The following is a 20,580-nucleotide window of genomic DNA, read 5'->3' on the forward strand; positions in this document are numbered from 1 at the left end:
CTACTGAAACTCGCTGTTAGCTGGGCTCCCCACTTGTGCCATCAAACCCCTGTAACTTATCCAGAATGTTGCGGCCCGCCTGGTTTTCAACCATGTCACCCCTCTCCTCCGCACATTCCACTTAATGCCCTTTAAGTGTAAGAACTGTTTGAAAAGACTGCCTGAAATGTCAGACTATTTTGGTGGGATGGAGTTTTGGCCTGCCTGGTGAAATCACCAGGCAGGTAATTCATTAGTAGACCAATAAGAGAGATAGTTCCAAACCTCTCTGCCAATTACAGGTAGTTTTCAGTTTTCATCTCCACACTCAAACCACCTCCAGACAGTCCTAGCAGAATTCTTGCTTGAGAAATTGCTCTTTGCTAAGAAGCTATTTTTGTTTATTTTTGACCATTTTAATTGAAAACAATCACATTAAGGTACTTAATTGTTACCCAGAAATGATTTGATATTGAGATAAAAAAAAATGGCTGCATTGGGCCTTTAACAATATGAGAGCTTGGGACTATAAAGTTCTATCTCCAATTGGATCAACATATTGTTCTGTTCAATGTTCTCTATTTATACAGGGTGCGTTTGTAAATTCACTCTGGCTATCTACTCTGATTTCAGAGTGTGCCAGGGCACAGAATAACTGATGAATTTACCAACACCTGTTGAATAGGGCCGTTGTCACTAAACGTTGGCAAAAAAGCGTAATTCAATTGTTGCGCGCAGCACAGTTACAGTCACCAGTGTGCGCTCTTTTTGCAGATAGAACGTTACAGTCCCAAGCTCTCAAATAGTCAATGTACATTTTATTCATAACATGCTGGAACACAGAGTATAAATATGTATATTAAGTCAAAGACAGTCAATGAGTCAGAAGAAAAAAGGCAGATTTTACAATGAGTTGTCATATTTTGTGTGTGTTGTGGGTTCTTTTCGGAGGTTTATTTTTGAACTACATTGTCTTGGCTCAAAAATATACCCATTTACATGAATGGAGGACATACAATAAAATAAATATATTCACAAGTTCTGTAACCTCAGCGACTTATCCCTGACCCTGGCACTTTCACGTTTGATGACCAAATATTGTTTTGATCAGCTTGAAGCTATAGTACAATGCGTAGAGGAACGTTATACATACAGAGACCTACACAACCTCCAGGTTCAAATATCTGACCCCAATAACAAAATATGTATAATAACAATAACAAATCTCACCAATAATAAAAAAAAAAAAGTAGTTGTAATAATCTGACACTTTTTTTGATAGTGAATGAAAAGTGAAAGTGGTTCCAATGTACAAGTCTATATACAGTACATAGTGCCAACTTGAGATAAAAAGGAAATAAAACAAATGCAACACAGGTGCTTAAGATACTGTTCTTTTTAAAAAGTTGACTCCCGGATGTAGTAGCAATGAGTGACAACAATGAAGCAAGTCAAACAATTGACACTGTTAAAAAATCATTCTAATTGGCTGATGCAACACTGCCTACCCATGGTCAAAATTACATATTGCAAGTGCCATGAACAGACAACTCGCACTTGGCCTATTGCACATTTTTCTCCAGCAATTGAAACATTTACATGTTTGTTTAAAATCAGTGTTCTCTTTTTCTGAAAGTTTGGCAAGTTAAGTTTTATCTACAATATTTTTCACCATTTAAATAAATATGATCTTTGTAAACAAAACAAACCACATATGGTCAATACAGATATGAACATTTATACAATTCCAAAACATTTCAAAGGAGAAAAATGAAATGAAAGAATCCTCTCCAAAATCTGGCACCAGCTTTGGCTAAACAAAAGAAAACAAAGAAATAATAAGTATTGAAACAATATACACTTAAACAACAGCAGGTATTAAATATCTGTATTAAAATCATCTTTCAAATCCCAAAACCAAAGCGTTAATGGGGGCAGAGGAGCTATATATATATTTATATCTAAAAAAAAAGTTCTTCCATTTCATTTAAATAAAAATATAAAACCACAGAATAACGTGTTCCTCTCATCGTCTCTCTGTCTGTCTCTTGGCTCAGGTCCGTCTATCCTGCTGTCACAATTTTTTTACAAACTGAAAAAGTACTTCACATATGATGCTGGTCACCCCCTGGTTGAGCACAGAGGAGATGGAGATGTCCAGGATTCGTCCCTCATACAGGACAAACTCTGGCCTGTTCTCCTCCACCTTGGCCATAGCCAGCAGAGCTTTGGCAGCCCGACACATCATGTTAATGCTGGGGGGCTCCATGGGGGGGTGGTGGGCCATGTGCAGAATGCTGTGGGGGTTCTGCTGGTACTGGGCCATGCTCACTCCATCCTCCAGGAAGCCCATCAGGTTACCCACACTATTCTTCTGTATGGCGATGGCGCGTGCTGCCGTAGAGTCTCCTTGAGCCAGGTTGGATAGGGTGGCCACGGCCATCTCGCGGTACACCTGGTTCTTACGCTGGCCCACATAACGCACCAGGGTAGCATACAGCTTCTCCTGGCGGCTGAAGGGCGGCGTGGCCAGCAGCAGGTCCACGTTGTTGTCCTGAATGCTCAGCTTGCAAAGGCACTCCAGCACCAGTCTCTGGGGGGTGAGGGGCGAGTGGGGGGTGCCTGAGGGGAATGGGTCCTGGGCCTCGGCAGAGGGACACACCATCCAGTGGAGCAGGCCGTTCAGGATGGGCAGGCAGATGGTCTCTGGGTAGAGGGACAGGTCCAGCTGGCCAGAGATGTTAGCCAGAGTGACCAAGGTGTTCTCCCTGAGTGTAGCGAGACAGTTCCACCACCACTCATCCTTACTGCAGGCCAGGCCCCGCTCCTGCACATCCTCTCTCTGGTAGCTAGGGGGCGTCCTCTTCCTCTCTGGGTGCTGGTGGTGGAGCAGCAGCAGTCTGCCCAGGATCAGCACCAGGCCTGGGTGACGGGACATGTCTGAGTCGTTCCCAGGGATGAAGGAGAGGCTGCGGATGATGTTGGACACACAGAGGCAGCGTTTGGCCAGGGAGTCCTGCCAGGGGGAGGATGTGGAGATGGGAGCCTCGTCCAGACAGCGGGGCTCGTCCTCTAGCAGGGTGATGTGCTGGTGGCCCCCTCCCTGGTGCAGCCTGAAGGGGTAGGTAGGGGCAGAGTGGGTAGGGTGGCCCTCTGACAAAGCCCCTAACCGGGCACACAGTATATCATCGATGGTGGCAGTGATCCCCATCTCTGTTTGCTTTCCCCCCTCTGTGTCCTTTTCTTTATTGAGACTGGCACATTCCTCTCTCTCTCCGTCCATCCTGTCAGGGTGCTCTCCCCTCCGCTCAAAGTGGGCCTGGATGTGGGCGGTGGAATCACCCCCGCCTGCCTGCCAGTGGAGCAGTCCGCTAGTGAACTCTGTCACGTGACCCAGCTGCTCTGTCGTGTCCTCAATCAGGTCCTCTTTGTGCAGGATCTTGACGGGGAATTTGTCGTACTTGCTGGCCTGTTGTGGCCTTGGCTCGTGCTCTGAAGGAGCCTGATAAGGAGAGGCTTCCTTACTCTCAGTTGGCTTTTCACTCTCCTCATTCTCTTTCCCCTTTTCTTTCTCCCCCTCCTTTTCTTTCTCCCCCTCCTCTTCTTTCTCCCCCTCCTCTTCTTTCTCCCCCTCCTCTTCTTTCTCCCCCTCCTTTTCTTTCTCCCCCTCCTTTTCTTTCTCCCCCTCCTTTTCTTTCTCCCCCTCCTTTTCTTTCTCCCCCTCCTCTTCTTTCTCCCCCTCCTCTTCTTTCTCCCCCTCCTCTTCTTTCTCCCCCTCCTTTTCTTTCTCCCCCTCCTCTTCTTTCTCCCCCTCCTTTTCTTTCTCCCCCTCTTCCTTCTTTACCTTCATCTCGGCTTCAGATTCCTCCTTCGTTCCCTCAGGGGCTGGTTCCGTTGCACTGAGGGGTGACATCCCTTCCGCTGTCATTTTCTCTGTGATGTCAACAGGTTTCTCTTCCCCCTTCTCCGTCTCCCCCCTCTCCACCTCCTGCTCCTGCTCAGGCTCTGGTGGGCTGGCCTCACAGTCCATCTCAGGTTCAGAGGTCAGCTCCTCCCCCTGGTCACAGGCTTCAGCCCCAAGAAGGGTATTCTGGCCGATGGTCCCTATCTCATACTCCTCCAGGATGCCAAAGATCTCCATCACACAGCGTCTGAAGTACTCCACTATCAGCTCCAGGAAGCCAGGCAACTGCAGACACAACAAAATAACAAATGGCATTAGGGCACTTTAGCGTCCCTTATCTACAGCGTATTCTGATAAAGATGTGTTGCTTTGTGTTGGGGTGGAGAACTGTCAAGCATGACTAAATGTAAATAATTTCAGAGTGACGTCAAGACTCAATCCCGGTATGGTTAAGAACGATAGTAAGAGAAGAGTGTGTAGAGTGTCTCCAGTTACCTGTGTGAGGGTGAAGGAGGCCACAGATCTGTCATCATACAGCAGAATGTTGATGGTGTCCAGGGCCCACGTACTCTCACCCAGCAGACCTGACTTCAGAGACATCATCACTCGCCACGCCTCTGGGGTTCCTGTGGAGAACACAGGGGTTAGAGGAGGAAGGTTTGTAATTAATACCTGTCACAGATATCAAGATGATCACCATAATCCCATTGCTAGTTTGACTTTACAGGACATTAGAAAGACATTAGAAAGATCTCTTACCAGTGTCTTTTGAGGTAATTTTGCGACGTGGCTTGAAAACGGGCATGGTGGCCTCTACAGATCCTAGAGGGTAGTTGAGATCTCTCAGCTGGTTAGGTGCGACTTGGCCTGGGTGCCCATTACCCTGCCCTGGCATGGGCATCCCTGGTTTGCCTGGCATCTTCATGGAGCCCATAAAGACAGTTTTGTTGGGGGACATGCGTGCCTCCATGGAGCGCTGGAAGGAGCCGGGGCTGGGGGCTCGGGGCAGGTGGTTGGCCATGGAGGGGGAGGTCTGGTATGCAGAGGGGGGCTGGCGGGAGGACATGGGGGTCATACCACCTGACATGTAGGAGGACTGGCGATGGCTTCCGTGCCCAAGCCACTGACCATCCTGGATGGGTCGGCCCTCCAAATCATCTCCTCTCCCCATAGGACCGTATGGCGGTACCTGGGAGGGTGCCCCCTGTCTGTTGGGGTAGGGATAACCCATGTCTGTCCTGGAGGGCCACATGTTGGGCCCCTGGGGTCCTTCCACTCCGTTGTTAGAGGGTGGCCCCCCGGACATCATCTGGGGGCCCATGGGGTGCTGCCCCTGGCCAGAGGCTTGCATGCGCTCTCGGCTATAGGGGGAAGGGTAGGGGAACTGGCCCTGCATGGGCCTCCTCTCAGGTCCAGAGTAACCAGTGGTGTAGTGGTTGTACATGTCAGGCTGCTGGCCCCTATACTGCATGGCATACATCTCCCCCTCATGTCTCTTTGCTGGTGGGCCGTACATCTCCCCCTCATGTCTCTTTGCTGGAGGGCCGTAAATCTCCCCCTCATGTCTCTTTGCTGGGGGGCCGTACATCTCCCCCTCATGTCTCTTTGCTGGGGGGCCGTACATCTCCCCCTCATGTCTCTTTGCTGGGGGGCCATACATCTCCCCCTCATGTCTCTTGCCTGGGGACCCGTACATGCTCTCCATGGTGCGCTTGTAGCCATGTGGACAAGCAAAAGATTCCAAGGTGATTATTTTATTACAATAACATTCAATACTAAACCAATCATTAAACTAATCTCTGCTGTGCCTGCATCACGAGGCCTGCTCAATGAGCTCCTTAGTGTGTCTGTCTCTCACCTGTTGTTGAGGGTACATCCCTGAGGGGTGCATTCCATATGACATGCCAGGGTACTGCTGCGTGTAGCCTTCGTGTCTGCAGAGGAGGAAATCAATTAGTCGCTGAGGAACAGAAAGGAAGTTTCTAGACATCAACACAAACACTATTATGGTGGATGGTGGTGCTCCTCACCTCTGCTGGGAGGGGTATCTGTTGGGAGAGTAAATGCTGCCCTCGCTGTTGGAAGGTCCCATGTTGCTCTGGTTCCCGGGGGGGCCCATGCTCCCCTCCATCCCCATCAGATGGTCTGGTCTGAAAGACAGACAGTCAAGCCTTCAGATTGCATGAATATATGTTAACAAGGCAGAATTGGTTTCTAAACTGCTTACCTCCTTTCGTAGCCTGGTCCATATGGGTAGGGGGAGCGCTGGCCCATGCCTGATGTAGACCTGCCATACATATCCTGTATGCCACCACTGGTCATCTGGCCTGGCATGTAGGGCTCCCCTCCTGCCATTGTGGAGAATGACCAGAGGAACACAGTATGAATGGACAATATGCTGGAAACACAGTGTATATTTCTAGTGTTGTTGATGTAATGGTTTATTCTCTAGGTGGCACTAGTCTCCTACTAATAATCATCTCTTTCGGCATGATCAGGAGATCCTCCTGACAACCCAGCTATGTTATTCACTCAGAGACAACATTTCTCAGAACCCTGCATCCAAACTCCAATCATCCTCTGCTCTCAGAGGTGAACCAGTCCAAATGAACAGTCAGTCAACTCAGGTGTTGCCCAAAAGACAGGGAAAAAAACAGCATAAGGTAAAAAAGGGAAAGTGGAAGGATGAAGTTAGGACGAGAGACAATGACATCAGAGTGACTAATACATGCAAAGTGCCTTTGACAAACAGCTTTGACGTTCCAGTCATAACAGTAAAACACAGGTATCTGTCCCGCTCTGTACATCACCAGCCAGCCTGCCCGGCACGGACATGTGCTCAGACAGGCAACTAACAACCCTAGTAGAGGACACAAAGTGCCCATCACACTGCTGGACCTCTAGTTGTAAGTTCACGTAAAACATTACAAGAATGTTTAAAAAATATATATATATTGTTGTCACAAGCAATTTAGTCTGGCGTGATGTTCTTAAAAAGTTCTGAGAAAGTCGCCGTAGGACTACGCTCTGCATTTGTCATGTTTGTACAACTCATCAGCTTATTGCTGTGTACTGTATGGTGGTACATCTGTGCCAGTGCCTGGGTCCATGTTTTACTCACCCTTTCTCATGCCAACGAAGGGGTCCTTCTCGTACTGCATCCTCATCATCATGTTAGGGGGCATGTTGACCCCCTGCTGGTACACACCCCCAGAGCCCACCAGGGGGAGAGAGTTACGTTTCTGGAAGGCTGGGTCGCTCACCTCAGAGAACGGGTCCTGCACACTCACAACACTGCTCCTAGAGATTGAGGGAGAGGGGTAAAAGGTGAGGATCTAGACCAGGGCTGTCATTTTCCCCCGGGGGGCACATTCGGTCTTTAACGAGGTCTGCAGGGCCGAATTGAAAAGGTGCTACATTTCCTTGTTGTCAAAATTTGCTAAAAATAGTCCATTGTTCTTGGAATTTATTTAGGGTGATTATTGAGCTGGACACGGTCAAGAAACTGTATGAATAAAGGTCCTTTATTATTTCTACACACTTTTCATTAGGTTTTAGTCCATTTAAAGAATATTGAGTTTGTTTCCCCCACAAATCACATTTGATATATTTATTTTTTTACTCAAGCCACCCGCGGGCCGGATCGGACCCCCTCGTTGCCCAGATCCGACCCGTGGGCCATATGTTTGACACACCTGATCTAAACACTTTAATATACAGTGCTTCGGAAAGTATTCAGACCCATTGACTTTTCCCACATTGTTACGTGACAGCTTTATTCTAAAATGGATTAAATGACAAAAACTCCTCAGCAATATACACACAATACCCCATAATGACAAAGCGAAAACAGTTTATTTTTAATTTTTATGTTTGAACATTTATTAAACATAAAAAAAAACAGAAATAGTATTCAGACCCTTTGTTATGAGACTCGAAATTGAGCTCAGGTGCATCCTGTTCACATTGATCATCCTTGGATTGTTTCTAAAACTTGATTGGAGTCCACCTGTGGTAAAATCAGTTGATTGGACATGATTTGGAAAGGCACACAACTGTCTAAATATGGTCCCACAGTTGCCAGTGCATGTCAGAGCAATAACCAAGCCATTAGGTCAAAGGAATTGTTCGCAGCACTCTGAGACCGGATTGTGTCGAGGCACAGATCTGGGAAGGGTACCAAAACATTTCTGCAGCATTGAAGTTCCCCAAGAACACATTCTTAAATGAAAGAAGTTTGGAACCACCAAACCTCTTCCTAGAGCTGGCCGCCCGGCCAAACTGAGCAACCGGTGGAGAAGGGCCTTGGTCAGAGAGGTACTCAAGAACCCGATGGTAACTCTGACAGAGCTCTAGAGTTCCTCTGTGGATATGGGAGAACCTTCCAAAAAGGACAACCATCTCTGCAGCACTCTGCAGTCTCTGAATGTCCTTGAGTGGCCCAGCCAGAGCCTGGACTTGAACCCGATCTAACATCTCTGGGAAGACCTGAAAATAGCTGTGCAGTTACCCTTCCCATCCAAAATGACATAGCTTGAGAAGATCTGCAGAGAAGAGTGGGAGAAACTCCCCAAAATACAGGTGTTCCAAGCTTATAGCGTCATACCCAAGAAGACTTTAATCGCTGCCAAAGGTGCTTCAAAAAAGTACTGAGTAAAGGGTCTGAATACTTATGTAAATATGATATTTTCCCGTCTTCTTTTTATAAATTAGCAGAACTGTTGAAAAACCTATTTTTGCTTTGTCATTATGGGGTATTGTGTGTAGATTGATGCGGGGGGAACGACAATTGAATACATTTTAGAATAAGGCTGTAACCTAACAAAATATGGAAAAATTCAAGGGGTCTGAATACTTTCTGAAGGCACTGTACGTACAGTGATACTAACTGAGGTAAAGAGGATATATATGGTATGTATACATACAAACACAGTCACATACACTCTCAGCAGTGAGAGTGCTTAAATGAGAGGGGATCATGGTATACCTGCTGGCTGGGATGGGAGTGACCTGTCCCTGGGGGGTGGTGGCTGGGGTGGGAGGCTTCAGGTCACCTGACATCTCTGCCATGGAGCTGCTGCATGATGACTGGGGGGTCTGGGGGCCCTGAACGGACCCTGAGTTAGCTGTTAGAAAGCACGAAAGATAAAGGGAGAGAAAGAGAGAGATAGAGGGGGAACATGTTTAAATCACCTTTATTGGGTCAAAACCCTACAGTACATAAACATTCAACCCTCAGTTGTCATACGCCACCGTGCTCGTGTGTAGCAGCCTGTAATAAAAATTTGAGAGAGAAAATTTGAGAGAGAGATAGAACACACAGTTGGTTACAAATTAATAGGAAATGTCCAATTTAGTGTAGATTTAGATTTAGCGTGGGGGGAGCTGAGGAGCGGGGGTTAGGGGGTTGAGAGGGGTTTCCCAGGCCAAAACCTCTTAGTCATTTCATGTGACCCTGAAATTCCCTGTTTGCAGCATTTCCCTTATGTAAATGTAACAACCATGCCACCACCATGGCCAAGGACAGGGGTGACATACAGTGCCTTCGGAAAGTATTCAGACCCCTTGACTTTTTCCACATTTTTTTACGTTACAGCCTTATTCTAAAGTGTATTCAATTGTCCCCCCCCCCCCTATCAATCTACACACAATACCCCAATGTTTGCTAATTTATAAAAAATACAAAATAGAAATATCGCATTTTACATAAGTATTCAGACCCTTTACTCAGTACTTTGTTGAAGCACATTTGGCAGCAATTACAGTCTCGAGTCTTCTTGGCTATGACGCTACAAGCTTGGCACACCTATATTTGGGGAGTTTCTCTCATACTTCTGTGCAGATCCTCTGTTAGGTTGGATGGGGAGTATTGCTGCACAGCTATTTTCAGGCCTCTCCAGAGATGTTCAAGTCCGGGCTCTAGCTGGGGCAGTCAAGGACATTCAAAAACTTGTCCCGAAGCCACTCCTGGCTTGTCCCGAAGCCACTCCTGGCTTGTCCCGAAGCCACTCCTGGCTTGTCCCGAAGCCACTCCTGGCTTGTCCCGAAGCCACTCCTGGCTTGTCCCGAAGCCACTCCGGATCTCTCTGTACTTTGCTGTGTTCATCTTTCCCTCGATCCTGAGTAGTCTCCCAGTCCCTGCTACTGAAAAACACCCCCACAGCATTATGCTGCCACCAACATGCTGTAGGGATGGTGCCAGGTTTCCTCCAAAAGTGACACTTGGCATTCATCAGACCAGAGAATCTTGTTTTCCTGGTCTGAGAGTCTTTAGGTGCCTTTTGGCAAACTCCAAGCGGGCTGTCATGTGCTTTTTACTGAGGAGTGTCTTCTGTCTGGCCACTCTACCATAAAGGCCTGACTAGTGGAGTGCTGTAGAGATGGTTATCCTTCAGGAAGGTTCTCCCATCTCCACAGAGGAACTCTAGAGCTCTGTCAGAGTGACCATTGGGTTCTTCGTCACCTCCCTGACCAAGGCCCTTCCCCCTCGATAGCTCAATTTGGCCGGGCGGCCAGCTCTAGGAAGAATATTGGTGGTTCCAAACTTCTTCCATTTAAGAATGAGGGAGGCCACTGTGTTCTTGGGGACCTTCAATGCTTTTTGGTACCTTTCCCCAGATATGTGCCTAATCACAAACCTTCGACCTCATGGCTTGATTTTTCCTTTGACATGCACTGTCAACTGTGGGATCTTATATAGACAGGTGTGTGCCTTTCCAAATCATGTCCAATCAATATAATTTACCACAGCTGGACCTCAAGTTGTAGAAACATCTCAAGGATGATCAATGGAGGTGCAGCGGTATAAGGCACTGCTTCTCAGTGCTTGAGGCGTCACTACAGACCCGGGTTCAATCACAGGCTGTGTCACAGCCGGCCGTGATCGGGAGACCTATGCGGCGCACAATTGTCCCAGTGTTTGGCCAGCCAGGATTTCCCTGTCCCATCGCGCTTTAGAAACTCCTTGTAGCGGGCTGGGCTCCTGCGACATCGGTTGCAAGCTGGACGGTGTTTCCTCCAAGACATTGGTGCGGCTGGGTTCAGTGAGCAGTGTGCCAAGAAGCAGTGTGGTTTGGCAGGGCCGTGTTTCGTAGGATGCACGGCGTCTCGACCTTCACCTCTAGCGAGTCCATAGGGGAGTTGCAGTGATGGGACAAAACTGTAAATATCAATTTGTTACAAAAAAAAGGATTATCAATGGAAACAGGATGCACCTGAGCTCAATTTCGAGTCTCATAGCAAAGGGTCTGAATACTTATGTAAATAAGGTTTTTCTGTTTTTAATTTTTAATACATTTGCTAAAAATTATTTAAAAAATAGTTTTTGCTTTGTCATTATGTAGTGTTGTGTGTAGATTCCCGAGGAAGGTTTTTATTTAATCCATCTTAAAACAAGGTTGTAACGTAACAAAATGTGGAAAAAGTCAGGCGGACTGAATACTTTCCGAAGGCACTGTATGTGAGGCCCCAAATCCTTTTCAGAGGGCCCGCTGGGGCCTATCTCACTAACAGGGTTGGGTAGGTTACTTTCTAAATGTATTCCGCTACAGTTACTAGTTACCTGTCCAAAACTGTAATCAGTAATGTAACTTTTGGATTACCCAAACTCAGTAACAATTTTATTACATGCAGTTACTTTTAGATTACTTTCCCCTTAAGAGGCATTAGAAGAAGACAAAAATGTATGTTACCAATTGAACGACATCTATTGCAGGATAAATAAATGTTAAAGTTTACTGTACATAGCTGGCCATATATGGATATTAAATTTGACTTTATGGTTTGGTTGTGTAGGCTTCTTCTAACCCATCGCTTTCTACTGCATATAATACTATGATAAAATTATATCTTTACATTAATATCTATAATTTATACGTCCAAAAGTATATGTACCAACTACAGATTGCCCCTTTAAGTCTATCAAAAGTGTGCAAGTTTGAGCTTGTGTCCATTAGGTCTGTGGATTATTATTATTTTACAGCATGAATTAGTCCCACTTTTATTCCATAGGCTGGGATCTACATTATGCAGCTGCTGCAAGAGTGCATTTGTCGCTGGCTGTCCATTGGTTTAAAAAACAATGATTGATAGGCAGCTTAAACTTCTTGAATTCAACCATTATTGGGTTCAAATACACATTTAGATTTGTGAACAGCCATCCACAACAACCACAATCTGTAAGGCACAAATAGCTAAATGAGAGAGCAGCAGTGTGATTCACATCAATGCGGTGTGTAGATATTAATAATCAGTGATATCCAGATTGGCGTAAACTACCCCACTGCTGTCATCCTTACCTCCAAGAGTTTATTCAAGTTGGATAATCTGTGGATGCCGACAGCAGTCGCACCATTGGAAGACATAGCTTGGACTGTAGCCTATAAAAGCCTATTCATGCTCTTTTCCCGCGATCCATCAAACGCATTTGTTGTGCCATCATAGTGGTCTCTGACTTGTGGTCAGAAATGCCTAGGTGGTACAAACTTACACTTGCGCATTTTTTCAATACTGATTTGAATGTTATTAAGAAAACAGAGAAGTGTCAAACATTTTTTTTCGCAAACATCCTTTCCAAATGTAAAAGTAATCCTTGAAGAAATCATCTAGTTTTTCAAAAGTGTCTGTCATCTGATTACAATATTTTTGCTGGTAATGTGACAGATTACAGTTACCATTTTTTGTAATCCCTTACATGTAACTTATCACATGTAATCCAATACTCCCCAACCCTGCTCACTAACCACCACTCATTAACACGAGCCTCAGCACCTGCCTGCCGAGAATAGAGGGGGAATGCAGGGACTGCTAAGAAGGAGCAGGAGAAGAGGAGGAAGTTTTTTTTCAGCGCATAGGAATATTCAATTATTGAAGGTCTGTAACAACACAGGAAATGATGTAATGCCACGCCGCATTACACATGAAGACCCTACAAAGAGAAAGAGGAAAAATGCATGTATGAAGTAGGAAAACATGATGGCTAGTTTTAGGAGATAAGAGATGCTGAATATGTGAATGAGCATTTAGTGTAGCAGCTCCTCTCTGCACCGCATGCCTCTAACAGGAATAAAGAATGGCTTAAAAAATTCATACTACTTCTGAATTATTCAACAATACCCCTGCCGCCACAACAGTTAGAGGGAGGGAGGGAGGGAGGGAGGGAGGGAGGGAGGGAGGGAGGGAGGGAGGGAGGGAGGGAGGGAGGGAGGGAGGGAGGGAGGGAGGGAGGGAGGGAGGGAGGGAGGGAGGGAGGAAAAGGGGATACCTAGTCAGTTGCACAACTGACTGCATTCAACCAAAATGTGTCTTCTGCATTTAGCCCAATCCCTCTGAATCAGAGAGGTGCGGGGGGCTGCCTTAATCCACGTCATCATGTCTGTATGCCTGTTTCATATCAAATCAAATGTATTTATAAAGCCATTTTTACATCAGCAGATGTCACAAAGTGCTATACAGAAAAAACTCCAAACAGCATGTCTGTCTGCCTGCCTATTTGTCTGTCTGCCTATTTGTCTGCCTGCCTGCCTGCTGCATCTGAGGGATGGGAGCAGTTGTTGTCGGGGGTTAACTTCCTTGCTCAAAGGCAGAATTTTAGATTTTCCAACTTTGCCGGCTTGGGGATTTGAACCTTCGGTTACTGGTCCAGCGTTCTTAACCTATAGGCAGGTCCTCCCAGAGAGAGAGAGGGATAGAGAGAAAGAGGGAGAGAGACTGATGCTTTCAGTGGGGCTGGGAGAGAGGGAGCAAGGGACAGAGGGAGAGAAAAGGAGAGGGCATGTGGGATACAGATAAGCATACAGGCAGGCAGACAGATAACACTGGGAAGGAGGCAGGCAGAAAGACAGGTAGACAGGCAGGCAACACTAGGAGGGAGGGGACATTTACACAGCGTGAACTCAAGTGCCCTTTATTCTACGTTCAGAGAGAGAGAGAAATGAGGGAGCGAGAGGAAAAGAGAAAGGTGTGTGTGAGTGTAAAGGTTGATGAAATAAGACAGAAAGCGCTGGCTTACAGGTGTGTGTCAGAGTGAATAGAGGTTGACTGGAGGTCAGCATTGTTTATATTCATCGCTCCAGCCTCATGAATCAATCTCAGGGGGATCCCCCTCCCCTCCTCTGACTCCTCCCTCCCAACAACTCCTCTTTGATGCTCAACAGCTTTCTCTACTCTGTGACATCATCACCTAGCTGTCAGCTATACATGGAGCCTGCTTCATTGACATGGTCAGTGAAGCAGGCAGCCAGGCAGGCACCTGGGAGCAGGATGGATGGCTGGATAGATAGAGGGATAGTTAATAGATGTTAGAGATAGATAGACAGATAGACAAATCGGGCCAACATAGCGACTGCTCTGGTTCTTAAATGTACACATATTTCATTCTGTTTCAGCTTACGGTAATTTCTATTTTAGTGTCTGCTCCAGTAAATAGATGCACTGACCTGGCTCAACATGAAGGTAAATATTCATATCAGAAGGTTACTCCTCCATCAAGAGTCTAAGAGACTGGGATGCAGACATATGCCTGAGTAGGTGTGTGTCTACATGTGTGTGTGTGTGTGTGTGTGTGCTGAAGGTAGGTACTCCTCTCCAGCCCTTTAGTAAAAGCAATCTGGTGTGACTCAGGCAGCTGAAGTATTGGTGTTCTATTTAAAAAGCAGGGTAGGTCACTCTTCTCATCACCACTCTGAATTAGAGATGTGACCTTCACACTCCAGCTCTCTCTCCTTAGCTGGGCACCGTAATTGTGCTTAGAAACACTGTAAGGGACAACATGCAAATCAAAAACTTTGTCTTATAAATAGCATACCAGCGTAACCCAGAATTACATGACTTAACATTTTTAACACGGCAAACACATCAAGCCATATCTCTGCTTAGAGGTGCTGCTATTCCAAGACACCATACTAGGCCGAGAAAAGGCACACATTCTCCCATCTAGTAAGACTGTCTTGCTGGTGCATTGATGTCAGCATACAGTACAGTTTCACCTGATACAGTGTAAAATCATTACTATCATCACCACCATCATCACCACAATCATCATCATCATCATCAGTGTCAGTGCCGGTCCTTACCAGGAGAGGGCGGCTGCACCTTGGCCTGCTTCCTGTTTTCCCCCCCAGTCCCAGTGTTGCTGTCGGCCGGCTGGTCCTCTCCTCGCTCCACCTTACACTCATAGGCAAACAGGTACTGGATGTACTGCTTCTTCAGACAGCTGGCGGAGCTACTGGAGGTACCAACACTCAGATTGGTGGACAGCTCACGCCACTTCTTGTTCTTGTTCACCTTTGAGGGGAGGGGAGAGGATGTATAGAGGAGAGGAAGGATGGGAAGGGTGACAGGAAAGCATTAATACAATGGCATGTTAGTCCACTGTATGTATCCTGGCTTGAAACTACTAAACATTTGCTTTGCCCCACTTCAAAGCTACTACCAAATAAGTGATATTGACAAGTCTAATAAACCACATCGATAGTGTATAGCGCTACGGTATTTCAGTTTCAGTCCTGTAAGACATAATGAAATGAAATCAGTGGTTGTCTCTCACCAGGGCTAGGCCCCCTATCTCCCTGACAGCCATGTAGAGTCTGCAGAGGTCCAGGGGCTTCTTGCCCACGGCGGGAAGGTGGGGGACAGGTGTACCCCTCTCCTCCATGAAGGACAGGTACCGGTCCACCCAGCCACGCCTCTCCGGCTCCCCACCCATATCGTACAGGCGCGTGATTCGTTCGTTAGTCATGGTGGACGAGTTGAGCTTCTGAGTCTGAAGAGATGGAGAGAGATATGGAATTAGCTCCAACCTTGCAAACTTACACAACTACTGAAATCAGTCATCGCACTGGAAAAAAAACAAAAAGAAATAAAACATTGGAAGATATTGGTTAAATATAAGGAGGTGTGTCATACAGGGCTGGAGGGAGTCTTTGGCCAGACGGGGCTGCTGATGCTGTCACTGTCATCCCCATGGTAGGAGGACAGGCTGGCTGGGCTGGGGGACAGGGGAGAGGGGACAAGCATGGCACCAGGGGTGGTGGGCTGGGAGACACACTGGGATCCACTGTGGCCATCCTGTAACAGAGAGAGAGATAAACAGAGAGAGAGACAGAGGGAGAGAGACAGAGGGAGAGAGAGACAGATGGAGAGAGACAGAGAGAGAGAGAGAGAGAGAGAGAGAGAGAGAGAGAGAGAGAGAGAGAGAGAGAGAGAGAGAGAGAGAGAGAAAAGGAGGACAAAAACCAAGGGTGAGCACTTATGTAGGGTCTTATGTAGGGTCTTATGTAGGGTCTTATGTGGGGTCTTATGTAGGGTCTTATGTAGGGTCTTATGTAGGGTTTCCACCACTTTCAAATTCGCCAGACAAAGATCAGCCCCCAATCATTTTCAACAAGAGCACACGGAGCAATGCACAGGGGATTGTGGGAAGGTGAGAGGTGGGAGCCCTGCTAGCAGAGCGGTAGAAAAAGTTCAGCTCTGCTCTCCTTTATACAAATTGAACATGGCCACCGCTGCAATTAACTAATCAAGTGAGGAGCAGATGTTTGCTTGAAAATCTTCCGTTCATGAAACATAGTTCTGCGTGTCATTAGTTCCCGGGCATGCACAACCAAAAGAGATGGAGGAAAGCCGATCATCGCTGTGTATGGTTTTCCAATTCGGTATGATTTTGCTTTGATACACTCTTAGAAAAAAGTGTTCCAAAAGGATTCTTCGGCTGTCCTCATAGGATAACCCTGTTTGGTTCCAGGTCAAATCCTTTTTGGTTCCATGTAGAACTTTCTGTGGTTCTACCTGGGACAAAAAAGGGTTCTTCAAAGGGTTCTCCTATGGGGACAGCCAAAGAACCCTTTTAGGTTCTAGATCACACAAGCGTGTAGAATACAGAGACAAAATCATAAGGTCAAGAGGATTGCAGAGACTGTTGGTGTTGATGGTGAGTGAAGAGAGATTTGCACAACAATGTTTGCTTATGTTGCTAGCTAGTTATGAACCTCAATCAACCTAAACCTCAAAGCTGTGATCAAACCCAACATTTGTGAATGTGTTGAGTAAATTAAATGGTAAAATTAGCCCAGAAATGACCAGTAACACACGTTATAACAGTGCTAATGATTCACCAAGCATGCATTTCCCACGTAATATCCTACCAATTGGATTATGGTATCATAACAATAAAATGTTCATGTATTATAGTTTATGGCTCTTTCATTATACTTGTGTCATGACATTGATGATGATAGCTCACTTCCTGTAAAATACATAGGCCTACATACACATGACTGGGTACTTTGTGTAAAGGAAATTGTGGCTTTGAATTGCAAACATTGTTGTGCAAATCTCTCTTTAACCACCATCAACAACAACATCTCTACAATCCTCCTCCATGCCATTGACCTTCTGATTTTGTCTGTGTATTCTGAAATCATTCTCAGCAAATAAACAAGGTATAATTACAATGCTCCCCATGCCCCATTATTTTCCTTTTTGACATTTTAATTACACTACAAATTGTCAGCTCCTTATTTTCATGTACAGTACTGCACCTAGGATTGCATTTGCACTAAACAATTTCATGTCAGAAAAATAATGTAGAAAATCTGGCTCATGGTTAGCCTCATATACATTATCTACTGGTATAATTTTTAAATTGAGAACATATAGCTAGCTCAACAATATACAATTGATGTGTGAGTTTAGCTTTTCTCTGCTTCAGATATACAATGACAAACGCACATTGATTGCACATGTTCATTAGGTCAGTTATGCCATCATACTGTAGGCCTATGGCTGCATTGGTGATGCATGACATTATGATAAACTGCAAAATGGGTTCACATGGCTGATATCCTGAGACAGAGTGACAGTCAAATAAAACCGATTGGAGAGCTCACATCTGGACAAAAATGTAATGTTAGTTTGAGAAAGCAACAAAGTAACACAGCAAATTCAAGACAGATCCCCTTCACACCTTTTTATTGCAAAATGAATGAACATTGACACGAGTTCTTCTTGAATATTGTTTTTAAGTTAACAATTAAAACAAGTTTAAAAACTTCACTTCAATTAATCAACATAAATGAATCAAAATATAATTTCAAAATGTACAAATAATCTAACTTGTTTATAAATGTTAGACATCTTAGTAATAAGTAAGCTACTATTACTAAAGCATAATTTCTAGGTGAACAAAAAAGTCCTGTCATGATTTTCCTTCCAGGGTGAGAATAAAAGAGAGAGAGTGGGCCAGTTTTATAACTTTAATGACCAGTCGTAAACTTTCTCTCTCTGGCCCGGCAGTATTGAACAAAGGAATATGATGTGTGTAGCGAGAGAATCGGACGCCAAAACTCCAACATCCAACAGTGGATGATGAAACAATATTTGTAACATAAAAAATATGGGAAATGGTGGGGATCCAAACAATAATTATGGCAAAAGTATATTGTTTTGTAAGGTCATTAAGGATGTTATTACAAGATAATGGTAACTCTACAAATGTATACGTCCCAGTTATCAGATTTACATCTAAAGGTTGTAATTTTATATGATTAAATATGAAACCATTTGTGAGAAGATTAAATGTGATTTTAGCCTTCTAAATTAGATAACTGTTTTTCATTTAAACTTTTGCCAAGTCAGTAACCACGCCAACGTGAGCACAGACATTGTGGCAACGTGATGGAACCGCCCTCGAAGGCGAGTGCATAAAAGGACTCGCTGAAGAATTAACATATTAGACCAGTATACGTGCAGCGCGAGCTGAATATGCTGAAATGGTTGCAATTTCAATACAGACCAGCGTGACCGACAGCGTGAGCTGAATGTCACGAAATTGATAGAAACTCTCTAGACTACACAGGAACATTCAGTCTGCAGCTGTTAATGTACTTTAGTCTAGTAAACTCGACCAAAGACCACCTCTGAAGGATCTTGTCTAATGAACACTCCGAGACAAAGAAGCCTACTACTACAACTACAAAGGACATAGTGACCTCTGGTGGACAAATCAGAGACTTCTGGCAAACTGACTCCCCATAGACGGACCGGGAGATTTCAAAAGAGACAACAAAGACATAAGTGTAAATATGTGTTGCATTTCTAAATCCATCCGAATGAGTGGTTGTTAGGGTGCTAAATATCCATATTTACGATGAGCGTATTTTCCACATGTATGTACAATAAGCCCACTCTCTGTCTCTCCCGCTCTTTCTCCTCCCCCTTTCATTGTGTAACAAGCCATCATATCAGGTTATTCCACTAGAGACTTTTCATTGCATTATGTTAGTAATCAATTCAACCTATACTGTGTGTGCTTATGTATTTCTGTGTGATTCTTTAGTTAGTTAGTAAATAAATTATTAAGCCAATTTGTGTATCGGTGAATCATCATTTAGACTAGGGTTTGTGCACATTTATGAAGTCAACGACTTTCAGAATGAAACTGATATGAGGTAATAATGATTAATGGATGACTGGTATGATAACGATATATTCTGATATATTCTTGAGTTAATTCGGGAAACGCTAACTCATTAAACTAACTTTTCCCGTGGTGCCCCAAGATTGCTAATGAGTTAATTGTTACCTGATTAATTTAATCATGTCTAATAATTAAACACAGTTAATTGATTTAATAAAATAACAGTCGTCACATCAATGATAGCCACGTCACGACAGTCGCTACCAGAGGTGGCCAACCTTGTACCACTTCCTGATCTACTGAGTGAGCAGACTTCTATTCCAGCACTGCAATAATAGACATTATTATCAACTCATTAGGTTTGATAAGTTGAATCAGGAGTGTTAGTGCTGAGCTGGAACAGAAGCCTGCACACCCAGCAGACCTCTAGGAGAAGGATTGGCCTGCTGCAGTTGTAATACATTTGTAGCCTACATTATGTGTGACTTTTAACTGTAATGTTGTATAAAACATTTACTAACATAAGTACACATACAACTCATGGCATATAAGGATGTGCCAGCAGTCTCTTGGGACATTCACTGGGACCTCTTCATCTACAGACAGGCTTTTGCAGCTCTCCATATCTGAGGACAGACATCACAAAGAAACAGGCTTCATTGTATTACAATTAGACAGCACGGACTAATATCTCTCTGTCTGTCTCCATAGTTTTCCTCTCTAGGGACTAGAACTGGAGAATATTTTCCTAATTTCATCCCACAATCTGCCTAATGTCATCCCACAATCTAACTAGTACACCTACTCCTTTTTCTGACAACTGGAGCAGAAAATCCTTTCACCCCATTGCTGTTATCTTTAAATTCATTTGGGGCATGATATTTTAATTTACAATGATAAATAGGCTTACATCAAGATAGCAAGATAGATATGAAGTTAACTAGCTGATGATATTTCACTTAGCTATAATATGTAAAGTTGGCTAGCTAGATAGCTAATAAGCAGTTCATTAGCCTACACACAGTGGCCTGCTGTAGCTAACTAGCTAGGTAGCTAATAATGCATAGTTTTTTTTTACATTTTCAAAATGTATTTACTTACTTACTCTCTATAGGTTCACGCCTACGCCCCCAAAGCGGACAACCTTTAGCAGTGAAGAGTTGTCAAGCGGAGGCACCGCTTCTGGTCGAAACGGAATGTATTCCGGAATGTATTTGTATAATGCTCTGTTCTTTCTTCACCCATACTTTTACTCCAACCCTGACTGTGTGTGAACAGAAAG

At 44.8% G+C, this 20,580-nt stretch overlaps 1 protein-coding gene across 1 annotated transcript in view; it reads right to left on the reverse strand.

The window, feature by feature from the left end:
* Positions 1 to 203: 203 nt before the first annotated feature.
* Positions 204 to 20,580, reverse strand: part of LOC118362155 (AT-rich interactive domain-containing protein 1B-like) — a 329,171-nt gene continuing 308,794 nt past the window's right edge. The window contains 12 exon segments of the mRNA XM_052485389.1: positions 204 to 3,568; positions 3,782 to 4,168; positions 4,379 to 4,509; positions 4,643 to 5,594; positions 5,742 to 5,817; positions 5,914 to 6,033; positions 6,111 to 6,237; positions 7,005 to 7,183; positions 8,871 to 9,009; positions 14,956 to 15,166; positions 15,429 to 15,644; positions 15,788 to 15,949. Of these exon segments, the coding sequence (XP_052341349.1) occupies positions 2,054 to 3,568; positions 3,782 to 4,168; positions 4,379 to 4,509; positions 4,643 to 5,594; positions 5,742 to 5,817; positions 5,914 to 6,033; positions 6,111 to 6,237; positions 7,005 to 7,183; positions 8,871 to 9,009; positions 14,956 to 15,166; positions 15,429 to 15,644; positions 15,788 to 15,949 (4,215 nt within the window). The 3' untranslated portion in view covers positions 204 to 2,053.

The sequence above is a fragment of the Oncorhynchus keta genome, chromosome 29 (genome assembly GCF_023373465.1).
Source record: "Oncorhynchus keta strain PuntledgeMale-10-30-2019 chromosome 29, Oket_V2, whole genome shotgun sequence".
Classification (NCBI taxonomy): Eukaryota; Metazoa; Chordata; class Actinopteri; order Salmoniformes; family Salmonidae; genus Oncorhynchus; species Oncorhynchus keta.